Source organism: Aulostomus chinensis, chromosome 7, assembly GCF_037954235.1.
Source record: "Aulostomus chinensis isolate RoL2024-O1b breed Wild chromosome 7, RoL_Achi_v1.0, whole genome shotgun sequence".
Taxonomy (NCBI): Eukaryota; Metazoa; Chordata; class Actinopteri; order Syngnathiformes; family Aulostomidae; genus Aulostomus; species Aulostomus chinensis.
The window spans coordinates 11,646,679-11,661,501 of NC_141326.1; the positions used below are offsets into that span (position 1 = coordinate 11,646,679).

Genomic DNA, 14,823 nt, shown 5'->3' on the forward strand with positions numbered 1-14,823 from the left:
CTAGAAGAAAACCAATGAAAGGAAGAATCAACTTTACAGAATTACATTCATATGCCCTCCTCCTCAGAACCAGACAAGAAAATAGATAGAATTCTCTCCTCGGTGTCATTACCAGCTCAATGAATGATAGAGGTCGGGCTGTGGAGCATAGCTCCATCAAAACTCATCAAATACACTTTTCCCTAAAACGGTCTTTGCCTGTGACCGCTACCACTAATCACTTTGTAAGAGAGGATGAGGAGGATTAGCTCTGGACAAACCCAGATCCTGATCCTGATCTATAAGAACCAGAATACACAGAAGAGGTTTTGGCAGCCGAGCAGTGCAAGACTGAACTATGCACCCCAGCCCATCCACTCTCATTCATCGTGTTAAGCTAGCTAGTAGTCAGCCGCAATCGAATCAGGAAGGAATCGAGTTCTTAATGGACTGTGGGATTGCGTTTTCAAATCAGGTCATGAGGGATGTTAGTATTGTCATCCTGTATCAAATCGTCAGCTGATAAAACTGGAGGTGATTGAATCAACACCAGTAAAAATGTGTCACTTGAGTAGCGCTGAAGTATTAACTGTGAGAACCACGCTAAATAGTGACCTGGGGAATATTTCGTTTTGGTCATGCACCATTTACTTGTGCATGTTTACGGGCAGTGACATGTCATTGTTTACACTCTTGGGTAATCATTTCTGTGACGTCTGAATAGAGGTTCTTGATCCCCATCCAGCCAGGGCGGAGACATCATAGGACACATAGAGGATTTTTTTTTTTTTTTTTTTTTAACGAGAGCAGCTGTATGAGCAAAAACAAAAATTACGATTCTCAGATGATGCGCATCAGCCTGACAACGGCACCCGAGGGGACCGAATGTGCTAAAGTACGCTATATGCTTATATCCTCTGTTTGAAATAACAATTTACCACGGGTCTTCATTGTTTATGTTCTCAAAATTCTGTAGCAGAGTGGGGAAAAACATCAAGTATCGAAGCTTTACGTACAGTAAATCATTCTGCAAACCATTAAATGACACCCCAAAAAAAAGAGACGTTTTTAACTAAAGGGGGAATTTAAAATGAGATGGTGCAGGACTGTACAAAGCCAAACAAGCTGCCCTCTAAGCTCTTACATAAATACTTAAAACCTTATTTGTGTGAGTCAGTGGAAGATTGATCCAAGATGACAATCACCACATTCAAAGACAAACAGCGGTCTTCTCCTGTTTTGCAATCTGGTTTAACAAGATATGTTTACTTGAAATGAGACAAGGACTCACTTTGATACAAAATCCTGAAAAACGACGAGGGTACATCGAAGAAAAGAACAGAGTGGTTCTGAGGAGAAACAGCCAAGCATTGCCTTCTGCATTCTGCTGTCTGCACTCGTGTCTTATCCATGATTATCCATTTATTCAGCATCGGTGATGGAAGAAGGAGATTTTCACTCCATTACTTACAAGATCTCAGACTTTAGAAGGTGATATTAGCCCAGATGCTAAATTCGTGTCTCATCTCCTACACAATAAACAGTCCTTATAGTCTGTTACACCACGAGCTGGTGCCCATCGATTTCTCTGCGAACGCCTTTCATTTCATGGAAAAATAGCACGGTGCTCTCATGTAATATTTACTCAAGCAACACTTTGTCTTTATTGAATGTTTCATGTGGGCTTTTGATGCCTTTGTAAACTTCCGTTGTTCAAGAAAGGAAAAGGCTGTACCTTCTGGTCCTCAAAGGCCTTTCGCAGCTTCATGTAGTTGGTGAGAGCTCTCATTGCGATGGGTAGTTTTCCGATGACTTTGAGGTCGATGGGTCGTCTGTGAGCGGAGGTAATGAAGGTGTTCATCCACCAATAGGTGGCTTTGGACAGCAGGTTGACAAAAGGCTGCAGGAAACGCACGCCTAGGTCCTGAAGGTCCTCAGGAGGCTTCACTTCTGTTGGGTTGGCGAAACACATGTAGCGCTGTGAAAGAAGAAGGATAGAAACACCAGCGTCGTTACACGTTCAACGTTGTTTTTTCTGTCGTGACAGTGGTCACGTAGAGTTTCTAGATGAGCAAAACGCAGGCCGGCTCATCCTGTCATCACGCACTGATGATGTGAAATCCCTTCCTTGATAATATATCTTCCTCAACTGGATATTTGCTTTCATAAGAATCTAAAAAAATACCATAGGCATATTATTACTGTGGACCGGCCTTATGAGTGTCCATGTAAAATTCTGTAGGAAAGTATCAAAAATGTTTAAAAAAAAAGTTTAAAAAGAAATCTCTGTCAATATAGCAGAAATGTTAAAACCCTGAATTGTCTTCACCCACTTACTAAGTGACTTACCCACTTAAATACCATACTTACTAACTAATTTACCTCCCTACTAACTTACTTGTATGCTTATTACGTTATTTTCCTACTAACTAACTTGTAATGATAATATTAATACTACTAACAATAATACCTTTATTTTATAAGGCGCCTTTCATGGCACTCAAGGTCACCATACAGCAAATCAAAAATACATTCATTAAAACACGCTTAAAGTAAAAGCATCGACTTATCCACTTACTTAATTACTGTTTAGTTCCCCATTTAGTGGTTCCTCCTCCTTAGGAGGCAACCGCTGATTAGACATTCAGGAGAAAACAATCATCCGTGATGAGGGAACACAAACACTGTCATTTTCTTCTTCCTGCCTAAGGGAGCTACAACATAATGGATATAGCAGCTGAAAACGTCTGATTTGTGGGTTTAATTGTAGCTGGTGCTAAAACTAGATAAATTTTCAGACATCACTATGGAAATTGCTGTATGCTGGCAAATGTTTCACTCGGATGCTTTAGTTTCAAGGCCATTATAAAAAAAACACGGACGCTGGACTGGAGCTTATACAGCAGAAGAACAGACACGACGCAACAGACTTAGTTTAAAAAGAGTGGTTCCAGCGCAGTAATACCTCCACTTACAGTATTCATCGAGTATTAATCCTGCAAGCGACATGAATTTGTGAAATTTATCAGCAAGGCATCCAATCAAAACTGAGACATCTCAGTCAGATATACAAACCCGATGGAAGCACTAAAGAAGCTGTCTGGGGACGGCCAAAGACTGTCGACTGCATCCTCCATCTTATAGTTGAGATATTAGCGGGCTATGATGTGGACTGAGAGAACTAAAAATCAACAGACTACACAGCTATGATCCAATACTTCAACAAACTGCAGTATTTGCTTCAACAGACAGTAATCGTTTGGCGGTTCACCCAGAGGACTCTAACTCAATATCATGAGTGTACTTGGTGTGGAGGTTTACAGGGTCAAACACGCTCGAAACTGACAAGGGGCAAAAGGGGGGAAAAGCAGTGTGACATTTTTTCCATCTGTGTTCAAATATCCAAAAATCAAGTTGGTGAAGTTCACATTGGCCTCAGAATCAGTTTCCAATGCATTGTAAGTCACATTTGAACGTGGTAATAATCGGGCACACCTTTAAACCACTACAGCCATTTGGATTTCAAATGAGGACTAAAGCTAAACACAGGCAACAATGTGAAGGCTAAACATGCCTGTATGCACGTGAGAACACACACACACACACACACACACACACACACACACACACACACACACACACACACACACACACACTCACCCTGCCCAGGATGACATTGATCTCTACAGCTAGTAGGAGTCCATAGAGCAGCACCAGCAGGCCAGTGATGCAGTAGCGTAGCTGCCTGGGGCCGATGCCATGCTCTGTGTATTTGGCAAACTTGATGGTCTTCATGATGAAGGCAAGTACCCAGTAGATCAGCAGCGCTGAGGAGATTTAACAAGGAGGGACACCAAGTGAGACAAGCCCAAAATGATTCATGGTAGTGTCCTTCAGGAGCCTGATCATATTAGAGCCTGAATGAGTATTCGTCATCTTTATTAAATCAGGCTGCCTGGATGACATTATTTTAACATTTTGTTTTGTTGCATGGCTTACAAGAGCGAAAAGAAAGTCAAAAGATAGTATGTTTGCTGCATTTATGGCTCTGGTCTGCATCCGCCCCCCCTTTTTCTCCCTCCTCTCATTACAGAATGATGCTTCAGCGATGTACATCCAGCAGCTTTCAAGGTCAGCACATTTTCATCCAGTAATTCACAGGTAAGCCTCCTGTCTCCCTGTCTTGTCCATCTCTTCCAATTGTGCTTTTAAGGATTTACTGCAGTAAATAAAGCGAGTGTCAGATTACAGTGTTTACGTCTGTCATTTATAAATAAACATCCATAAAATGCCGATAGAGACAGCGAGCTCCATTTAGATGTTCAACAGTCTCCATTTAGCGAATGCCAACTCCCTCTCGAGACCGATGTGACAGGAGAAGTGAGCAGGAGCAAAGGCAGGCCAGCTAATGACGCAGGGCACGGGAAGGAAAACTGTGTGGGGTAATGCGGTGATCGCTGCCGGGGCGAAACGAAAATAAAAAAGGGTTCAATTGATGTGAAATAGAGTTGACAGATGCATCAAAAGCAAATGGCAAACATGGATTTCTAGATATTCAATAGGTTTGGTTGATATTTATGGAGCCGTGGAGCATTTAGAGAGAGAGAGAGGAGCATGGATTTGAATATTACAAGCTATAATTTGGTTCCTCAGCTACATTAATTTATATCCAGAAGATCAACATGTTTCCTCAGTTACTTATTTTGAGGCAAGGAGACACAACATTTCCCTCCGTTTTATGAATCTGTGGCCACAATATATAGTTTGTTCCCTCAATTTAATTAGTTTGTGGCCCAAAAATCTAAACTAATCTATTGTGGCAACAAGATCATAAATAATGTGTTTGACACAAGTCCGGTGGCCAGAAATTAATTGAATTGAGGGGGAAAAAAATGATATGTCATGGCTTGAGAAGTTACACCTCAATAATTTGAGTGAACAAGTTATGTTTTGTGGCATCTAAATGAGTCAAATTGAGCAACCAAGTGGAATCTTGTGGCCACATTATTTCCCCTGTCTCTCTATGGCCATTTTTTTTTCCCTCTGTGGCCACAAAATATATTTTCTTTTCTCTCTATGGTTATTCCAGTAGATTTCTATGTGGTCTGGAGTATTTCTACCTTATCTAAAAAAGTTTCCATGGGGGTTATCAGAACATTGTAGCAAGAGAGAAATTAAAGGATGGTGATGCTAGTATTTCAGCTAACACTCCTTCTCTGAATGAAAAGAGATCATCGCTGTCTCCTCAGAGCTTGTAACCATGCCCTCAGTCGTTATGTAGCCTCATGCGCAGAAAACAAACCATTCATTTGTAAATGACTGCAGCAACGCTGTTGACCTTTTTATATAATCACATTCGCTCATTGACACTACAGCTGTTCTAACATAAAGCACTTGGTGACAAAGGTCAGTTTTCTGTAACACAATGCACTTACTTCAGGCATTAAATTCTAAAATAGGCTCTCAGAAATACTCTATTTCTATTTTGAGGCTATAGAAGACTTGGCTATAGAACTGGGTTCAGTGGATCTTTCCTCACATGACCAATGCACATGCTGAACATCTTCACTGAGTGTGAGTGTGTGTGTGTGTGTGTGTGTGTGTGTGTGTGTGTGTGTGTGTGTGTGTGTGTGCGTGCGTGTGTGTGTGTGTGTGTGTGAATGAGTGAATATGTGAATAATCAATAAAAAAAAGTGATAGTTGAATTGAAGAATACTGTACCCAGCAATAACTTGGGGAAGTTGGAGGTCTCTATGTTATGATAGTAGACAATCGAGGTGATGCCAGCCATGAAGGCCAGGCCAGCAGGCATGTACAGGTGAAGATGGGGGGATTGGCTGAAGCTGCAAATAGACAAAGGATGAGAAGAAGCATTATATGATTGGACTATTTGTAATGATGTCCTCAGCACATTCTTACTATTTCTGTTACAGTAGAGTGTTTGAACAGCTGAAATAAAGCACATCAATCCCTTGCCTTTCTTCACTGTTCTCTACTTCTTGTCCACCTGCAGTGCAAAGCCTGCTAAATTTACAACCGCCCCCATGTTCACAGCTGTTCAGGCCTATTTAGGAGCGATAATAGAGTGTGTTTGCTAGAAATTATTCAAACATACTGGTGAGAGAGACCTAGAGCTCTGGGGTCCTGGGTGGTCCAAAAATTGCCTGCCTATATTGGGCAAGATCATCACTAAACATAAACATGTAGCTCTTTTACTCCAACGCGCTCTTCATCTCATGACTTTGTGTTATGAGTGGGAAGCTTTAAAAACAAATCCCGCATTGAAGGTACGGGAGGATCAGTTTGGAGATAGATAGTGCTATTTTTACAATTTTGTGTCTGAGGTTTTCAAGGTAACATTTTATGTGGTTAAGAGAGCAAAACATCTATATTTGGCCGTGCTAATTAGATACAAATTAATTTCCAGCCAGGGAAATGCTTCATGGAAACACGAAATGATGTATTGCTTCATTTCTCCTGGTTATGTGATTATGTTCACCCACTGTGACCCTTTGGTTTGTTCTTCATCTTTCATAAGGAGTGTTCTCTTACCAACTGTCTCAACTACCCATGTTTACTCATGAATCAACTCAATCGTTAAAGTCTGGTTGGATTCAGGAGAAAACAAACGTTCCTATAATGTTCTCGGTACTGCGTTCTTAGCCAGTGGTACAGTTAGCTTTCCAGCTCCCAATGTATTTTTCCAATTCTCAGTGCTAAAACTGGATCGTGCTGTCCATGCCTAGCTCGAGCTAAAATAATGTATGGAAGGAATAAATAAAATAACGGATCGTACAGTTTAAATAGTTGGTCTTTTTAAAAAATATATATATATTTTTTAAATTTCTTTATCTTTATTACAAAATTGTGACAATTAGTTCCAGTGCAAACAATTAAGCATTCAGCAAACCATTACCCAGCTAACTGCAATTAATTTTTGGAAAAAAAAAAAAAAAAGACTGAGAACTCAAGTTAAACAAGTTTAGCAAACACCTTTTTAACTTAAAATATCAAAACTAAAGCATAGTAACACAACTTCCCAAACCAACATTTTTCCAGAGATTTGTTGTGTGTTGTGCTAGCATGCTAATGTTTGAGTTCACGGGAACGTAAATATAAACACATAACTTTAAAAGCTAAGCTTACATGCTGTAAAAATGTTTGCTATTTTGAATTTAAGGCACTTGTGTTTACTTTTATTATACGAAGACACAACCTTTGTCTTTATCCCCCTATCCTCCCCAGGCCCTTCAGTCATTGCAGTTGTTGCTCTTAAAGGCTTTCACCCGCAATCTCATGGGTAAAGTTGATTAAATGATCCTTGAAGAAATCAATAATACCGCTGACACACAGCAGGCTAATCTAGTCCCAGCAAAATGCATACACAGAATCTTTAAAGGTCGATACATTTCTGAAATAAGATTTTGTTACATCACATCACGAGTTCAAAGATAATACATGACAAGCTCCACACGGAGGGAGATGAGTTAGTCTCAGAATCAAAAAAAACAACAACCTACCCATCTGAGACGATGCCCTCTGCGATCTCACAGACGAGGATGAAGAGCAGGACGAAGGTGAGGAGCCAGCGCAGGTTATGACCGGGGAAGTGAAGCCAGGTGCTGTGGTGGATGTGGACCTTGGAACTCTGGCTGCCCCAGCCTCACACGGGAAGAACAAAATCAATGGTGTTTCAGTTCGAGTGCATAGAAACAGTAACGATGAAAGAAGGTCCTGACAAATCTACTCCAGACAGGAGTTAAATATCGAAAATTGGCAAGAACAAGGAGATTCTATATCTTGACCAGAGTTCCATTTAAAATTAATTTGGGGGTTGTGGACTTCCAGTGCAACCTGGAATACCATGAGCATGAATGAAGAGTTGGCCTTGCAGAGACGATGGCAGCCTGCCAGTGTCTATTAACTATTCAGAAGTGACCAACAGTGTTTTATGACCAGCTTCATTTCATTGCCTACTGTTTGGCAGGCAAAGCGGTGACTGACTAGGCACCTGCTGACCGTTATGTCAATTAGAACAGCTCTTATTCTGGACAGTGTCCCCTCTCCCCTCACTTAGCCAGGATTGGGTCCCATCTCTATGCAATGAAATAAGCACCAACTTGCAGATAATTCAGTGAAGGGAAGTTGCTGCTGTTCCTACTGAGTAACTAATTCTTCAGGTGTGGCACAAAAAGCCCACGCTCGTAAATTAACACCATCATCAGCTGCTTTGTTTTGTTTTGTTTTTAACCCAACATCATTGGCAGGCAGTTGCTTGGCAGACCCAAGCAACTGCTGGCATCTATAAATGTGGCCTATCCAATTAAATATCTGTCAATATTCATGACGATCCAAAATTTAAATTTAATGGACCGTTTTATACTGAGCATCCTGTACCACCTGTGACTCTTGGTACACACTCCACCAAAGATCAAACGCCATTACAAGCATTGCTCACACTGAATTACACAAGAGTTTTCAATGCATTTCACACCCACCAAAGGTGAAATCATTGCAGTGTTTACATCCAGTCAAAAGCTTCACACTTCTTGATTGCTGTCTTTGTTTTGTACTACAGCTGACTGAATGTATCTCAGAAAAGACCAAGAAAAAAACACCAGTGGAAATTTCTAAACAGACACTGGGCTCTAATAAAGCAAAGTAAACATGGTGCAAGCTGGCGCTCAGTCAAGCGCAAGAGTCATTGCTCGTTTTAAGGTGCAGCATATGACATTTTCACATCGAGCGCCCTTGCCCTTTAACTATCAAATGAACATGGGCTCTGTCTGCTCTGACAGGTGCTGAAGTATGTTAAGGAGGTGTGGTCTGGTGAAAAAACGTTCACACCATGGACCAAGAAGAGGCTGGTCTTTGGTCACTGGCGTTATGTGTGAAGCGTATTAAAGGCCGAATCAATCAGACGAGCGGATGCGCGTAAATGTAATGTTGTTCGATTGATGCCCAACAACGTGGAAACACCGGCCGCCACCTCCTCCCAGAACTGCTTCATCTCTGATGGCTTCAGTGGATTCCTGCTGCTTCCTTACATAAACACAAGACATACGGCGTAGGGAGAGGTCCGTTTCTCCAGATGAGAAGCGTTCTCGTCTCCTCAGTCCTCTGATTACACTCCCTCTAAATACCAAAATGAAGCTGAACACACCCTGGCTCACACGTAACACCGTACAGCCTGGTACCACGGGTCATTTAAATAGGGCCCATTATATCTGACAACAGGCAAGAATTCATGTTTGAAAAGTAAGAAACTCATCTCTCATCTCTGGGATATTCTGGTTTCTTTTGACAATAGGGTTATTATGTTATGATAACAGCATCAGAAAAAAAAATTATGATTATGGCCATTCAGGGCTTCCATATTGATCTGATTATCTTGACTAAATCAAGCAATAAGAGGTCGTGGGCTCCTTCAGGCTTTTCGTCTGGACAAGAATAAGTCTCTCCCTCTGGCTTTGTCTTCGCAGCATCATTGACGAGCCAGCAGGAAGTACAGGACCTTGACTCTTTTGTCAAACATCTCAAGGTAAACAGAATCCTTTTCAAGGCTTTCCAGGGTGACAAAGTGAGAGCACAACAGCTGAGAGTGACAGAAGAGAGAGAGGAATAGCGTGCAACTCCCAGATGGGTTCTCTTCAACCACGCAGTTTCAGAGTGTTTTTGCCTTTCCACTCAGTCTGCTCATTAGCATAATTTGGTTGGTCTGTGTTGCCATGTAATTGAATAGGGAAAAAAATTATTCATGGAGAAAGAAAGAATTCTAAAGGCTTCTTAGAAACCTTTTATCCCCAAACAGAAACATATTGACAGTAAAAACAGAGATGAAAATGAGGAAAACGTGATAAAATACACAAAAGAATAGCAAGTTCTTATGTTCTAATATAGATTAATATAATCTAGGGACAAAATCTGGTGTAGGGTCAAGATAAAGTTAGGGTTAGTGAGATATTAGGGGAGTTAGTTTAATATCCTCTGAAAACATGCAAACAGCTCTGTCTGTGTGTAAATGCTGGTTTGCATGTTCTTGCACATCCTCAAACACACTGTGCAACAGGAACATGGTGTCAAAGTGATCGTGGGATGATAAAGTGTTGCTTTGCTTGAAAAAACACACTTTTCTGATTTGAAAATGGTCATGTGCACATGAACATGAACACACACTCGCTGCCATGAGAGGGCAAGGGTGACAGTAGCAGCAGCGAGGCAGCACCAGGCTGTTACACACTGATGACGACACTGATTGGAGGGCCAGCAGCCAGACAGGGAACGGAGGATGTGAGATGTGTAAGCCCATGCCAGGATGACGGCATCTGGTTGATTCTGTACCTTTCATTAGAGGGATCTCTCTCTCACACACACACACACACACACACACACACACACACACGCTCAAGGGCCTCATATTTCTACCCACAGAGAGTGAAACTAACTCATTAATAAAGTAAAAGTGTATTCATGTGTTTCAGCCTTATAATTTGATGTTCTCTCAGTAGTCCCATGATAAATAACAAAAATAGTAGCTGTGAAGATAAATAAGATGAACTGATACAAGGACAAGTAATGATACTGTCAGCAAACCCATCAATCTAGTGTTCATCTGAGTGTGTGTGCGTGTGCGTGTGCACGTGCACTCGTGTGTGTGTGTGTGTGTGTAGGTTGAGCATCACACCTCCTTGCAACACTCACCAATGAAGAGGATGGGGAAGGTGATGAAGAGGAGGAAGACATGTGGCACCACATTGAGCGCGTCCAGGAAGCAGCTGTTGTTTAGAACCCCCCTATCCACATTGTAGGCCGTTGAGTTATTCCCACAGAACGCCAAGGACATGGTGGAACCAGAACTCTGCATGGAACCGTCCGGAGGAGGGAGAGGAATAGGACGAGGGGGAGGAGGAGGAGGAGGACCAGAGACAGAGGAGAGACAGACAGATGTAAAAGATTGTCTCTCAGAGCATGTTGTCTTTTCAGAGAGTACGGCGCCCTCAGTGGATCCTGGCAATTCCCAAAGTGACCTCCTTTTTAGTCCCTATCAAATCCAGCTTCCAAAATCTAGATCCAGAGAGAGAGAGAGAGAGAGAGATAGAGATAGAGAGGAGACAGAGGGAGGGCTGGGGGAGAGACGACAGTCACAGTCCAGTGCAGCAGCAGCAGCCGCAGCCGCAGCTCCCTCTCCTCTCTGGCAGTCTAAGCAGCTTTCTCGGCCATGCTGGGGAAAAACATCTGCATCCCGTCCGCCTGCAGTCAGCAGACATCCTCTGAAACTGAGGCTTCAGTTGCACAACGCTGCGCAGTTCCACTGGAATGCACTCACACCTCCTCGCATTGCTCACACACACACTGACACACACACAGTGGCGGCATTCTGCAGTACACCTGCTATTCCTGTCTCTTTGCACACCAGAGCTCAGAGTCGACCTTGGAAGACGAGAGCACAGTGGCAGAATGTGCAGGCGAGCTGGAGGACTGAGCAACACAGCCACTTGGAGGGTGAAAATGAGCGGGGGATGGGGTAAGGAAAATGCTGAATGAAGGAGTGAGTGAGAGACAGAGAGAGAGAGAGCGAGAGAGAGAGGCAGCACAGCTGCTGAATGAACAGTGCAAACGTCATACAAAGGTACGTATGTAGGATGAGCAAGCGCTATATAATCTTAATCCCAACAGCACGTTTGCAGGAATTACATAACTCTTCCCTTCACTCATTTACCACACGACATCCTACATTCCTCTTCAAGATCACCGCAACAAGAAATAAATAGGGTGCAAAGGTGCATAAATGACATAAAATATGAATGAATTTGAGGGACGGATGGATTACGCCCGCTGCAGGCAACGACAGATGACTTGTTCAGAGGGATCAGCCGGACCCACATGGGACCAGAATTTGATAATCCACGTATCAACAGGGATGGGTGCATGGCCTTTTCTTAGCAGTTAAAATGATTTTGATATAATCCATGGCTTGGTGACCTTCACATCATAACAGGATAGAGATAAGCTTAAATGTAATGAGCAGTTAACATGATTGTTTACACAAGCAGCCATCAGCGGGTTCACATTAAGAATAAACACAAAGATAATGGAAATGGATGTTTGTCTCAGCGTTGCCAGATATGTTGACGCAACGATCAAACAATCAATGTCCCCGTAAAGTTGTAACATTTGGTATTATTAGCAGTAATCATTTCAATTTGTTGAAACTCAAATAATTTTAAGCAGGGAGGGATTTCTGGCAGGAAGCCCCTTTGTTTCACTAAACTCGCCGCTCACTGTAGGTGAGCGCTGGGCGCTCTCCTGCATTATATCTGTGTCCGAATCTTATGTCTTGCTTTGAATTACAGTTTTACTCCTCTATTTTATTCATGGAATCTTTGAATAAGGCATCAGATGTGTGTTTTTTTTTAATCAATTTTCATTGTTCTTGTTGCTTCTCTATATGTTCAGGGAACAGAAGTCCGCTGTCTTTCCAGCCGATTAACCCTCCAAATCTCAGATGAAGAGCATGAAACAGGTCGTGCTGGTATCATTCAATCTTGAAGCATATCATTCAAAGTACCACCCGCTAGTGACAGGAAATGACATGATTTTGAAGCTTTGCTCTATTGGATCGACCAGATGCCTGTCAAATTAGGTCAGAAACCGCATTACAAATTGGTGAATGGTAACGAGAAGACTGGGAGTTTTCTCCCCCCAGTTTTACGATGGCAATGTAGCAAACATCACTCGATTTAAATCAAAATACACGTTGTTGTTTTCACATGATTTAGAGAGGCACAACATGTTCTTCTATAGGGCCACCTAGTGGACGCTGGAAGTCCAATTTGCAGCATTGGACTGTTCCCTAATGCACACTTAATAACTGCCACATGCTGCAATGCACTCAGCGGTGCGAGGCCCAGCTCATCGCTGCTTGCAGCTTTAATTGGGGCAGAGCGCAAACATGCGAGCCAGAAGTTCAGTTCGACTCAGAAATATAAGACATTTTGTACCTGCATAGAAACATTTTCCTAAAAACACTATAATTCGAAGACCCTGGTATGACACTTCAACAATTCCTACCTGGCAATACTGGTTTGGTGTCCTCATTAGTCTTTGCTCCTCCAAAAATTAATTCAAACCCTCCTGTGAGATGTCCTCCTGCCATCGCGCTAAACATACCAGTCACCATGGCATCTGCTGTGCTTTGCACAATAAAGGATTATTTTTTTAATATTTGCCATTATAGTACTCCATTATTCTGGCAGCAGAGAAGACAGATGGCAAACTATAAGGTTGAGCAGGTCAGAAATAGGCTTGTGATGCTCTCTTCATCAGCATGGGATGAATGACTTTGTCCGTATCACTCACCGCTGTTGCAGAATCCAAAAATAATAAGAGTAAGTTGATGAATATTTCAGAAGCGCTGAATTGTTAGAGCCGTCTGGAAGTAAGGAGATTCTTGAGGAGGAGACAGCAACTGTAGCCTTGTCACCGTTCAAATTGCTCCTCACGTGAGGGACTTTACACCTCTGGGCAGTAGGCGGCAGCTAAACCTTTGAAAAAGATTGTTTAAATAAAACATATATTCTGTAGGGGTCTATATGCGAGGTTATCGTCATACATTACTGGACTGCACGAGGAGAATGTGCAGGACAAAGAGCAGCAGAGAAAAGCAAGGCACAGTTTTTAGGTCAAAGCCAGTAGACTTACAGCACGGTCCAGGAACGATGGATAAAACCCTGAAATGTCACAAAAGAGTAGATGTGCAGTCGTGCAAGCACTCAGATGCAGACAGAAGTGTGTGTGTGTGTGTGTGTGTGTGTGTGTGTGTGTGTGTGTGTGTGTGTATGCACGTGTGAGAGATGAGTTTGTCTGTGAGAGTAAAGTGAGATGAATCATGCATTTGCTGGTGGAGCTTCCCCACAGATCACTTTCTCTGTGACAGAGGGAGGACGAGGGTCACTCCATCTGCATCCGAGCAACTCTCTTCTATACTTCCCGAAAAAATCATCTCAGATGTACAATCTGCCATCCCAGGATACGCAGGGCTTCTTTCTAAATTAGATTATTAAGAAGGCGATCTGTATCCAACTCTGGTTTGTAGAACTAATCTCCACTGGTGGAGAACATATCGCATGTAACTAAGGCAAGTCGTGTCAAAGCATCGGTCGGCGGGAGTGACTAGGTGACACGTCCTCCACTTACCGGTTTATATCGTGAGATCATTGTGATTCGGCCTCGTTTCCCGGACTCCCTAAACCCTCCTCAGCACTGTCACATCCGTGTCGGAGCTGTCAGGGACCAAAGGACGTAGTCTCCCAAATGTCCGTTTCTCATGTGCTCAGAGAGCAGCCGACCTCTTACCGTCCAATTTTGGATGTGACCGCGCAACCGAGGGGAGCTGTCCACGGTGCTGAACCCGGGTACCGAGGAGGAGGAAGAGGCGCTGGGGGGAGGAGGAGGAGGAGGAGGAGGGTAAGAGGGCAGATCCTCCGGGACTCAGGGCCACCCCTGATCTGAACCCTGTCGCAGGCTTCAGGAGCAGGGGGGCGCTCCACGAAACACACCACGGCGGTCGATGTGACGCTGAAACCGGCCGCAGACAGTAGTCACGTAAGCCATGATGAGAGGAGAGAGTGACTGCATACACAGCTGTTACGTAACACACATGAACACACATCACATCGTCTTGGTCCGATGTCTCTTTGTGCTTTGTGACCTACAGTTTTCTCACAGTTGAGCCGTTTCCTGTGACCAGAGAGATAAACCAGGCCTATGTTATAAACCCGCGGGCTTAAAGGCGGAATGAAGGAATGCTTATAGCTGACGTTCAAGAAGGAGCTCTGTTGCCCC

At 43.0% G+C, this 14,823-nt stretch overlaps 1 protein-coding gene across 8 annotated transcripts in view; it reads right to left on the minus strand.

Annotated features, from left to right (window-relative positions):
• Positions 1-14,553, minus strand: part of abcc8 (ATP-binding cassette, sub-family C (CFTR/MRP), member 8) — a 53,471-nt gene extending 38,918 nt beyond the window's left edge. For 3 of the 8 annotated variants that reach the window (XM_086208406.1, XM_086208407.1, XM_086208404.1), the window contains exons 1-6: positions 14,176-14,552; positions 10,681-10,837; positions 7,500-7,641; positions 5,701-5,822; positions 3,640-3,806; positions 1,715-1,957 (exon numbers count right to left, since the gene is read on the minus strand). In XM_086208406.1, the coding sequence (XP_086064532.1) occupies positions 1,715-1,957; positions 3,640-3,806; positions 5,701-5,822; positions 7,500-7,641; positions 10,681-10,837; positions 14,176-14,196 (852 nt within the window). In that variant the 5' untranslated portion in view covers positions 14,197-14,552. Of the gene's footprint in view, positions 1-1,714; positions 1,958-3,639; positions 3,807-5,700; positions 5,823-7,499; positions 7,642-10,680; positions 10,838-14,175 lie in introns of all 8 variants that reach the window. The other 5 variants (XM_086208405.1, XM_086208403.1, XM_086208410.1 and 2 more) reach the window with 3 other exon arrangements.
• Between the last annotated feature and the right edge of the window lie 270 nt (positions 14,554-14,823).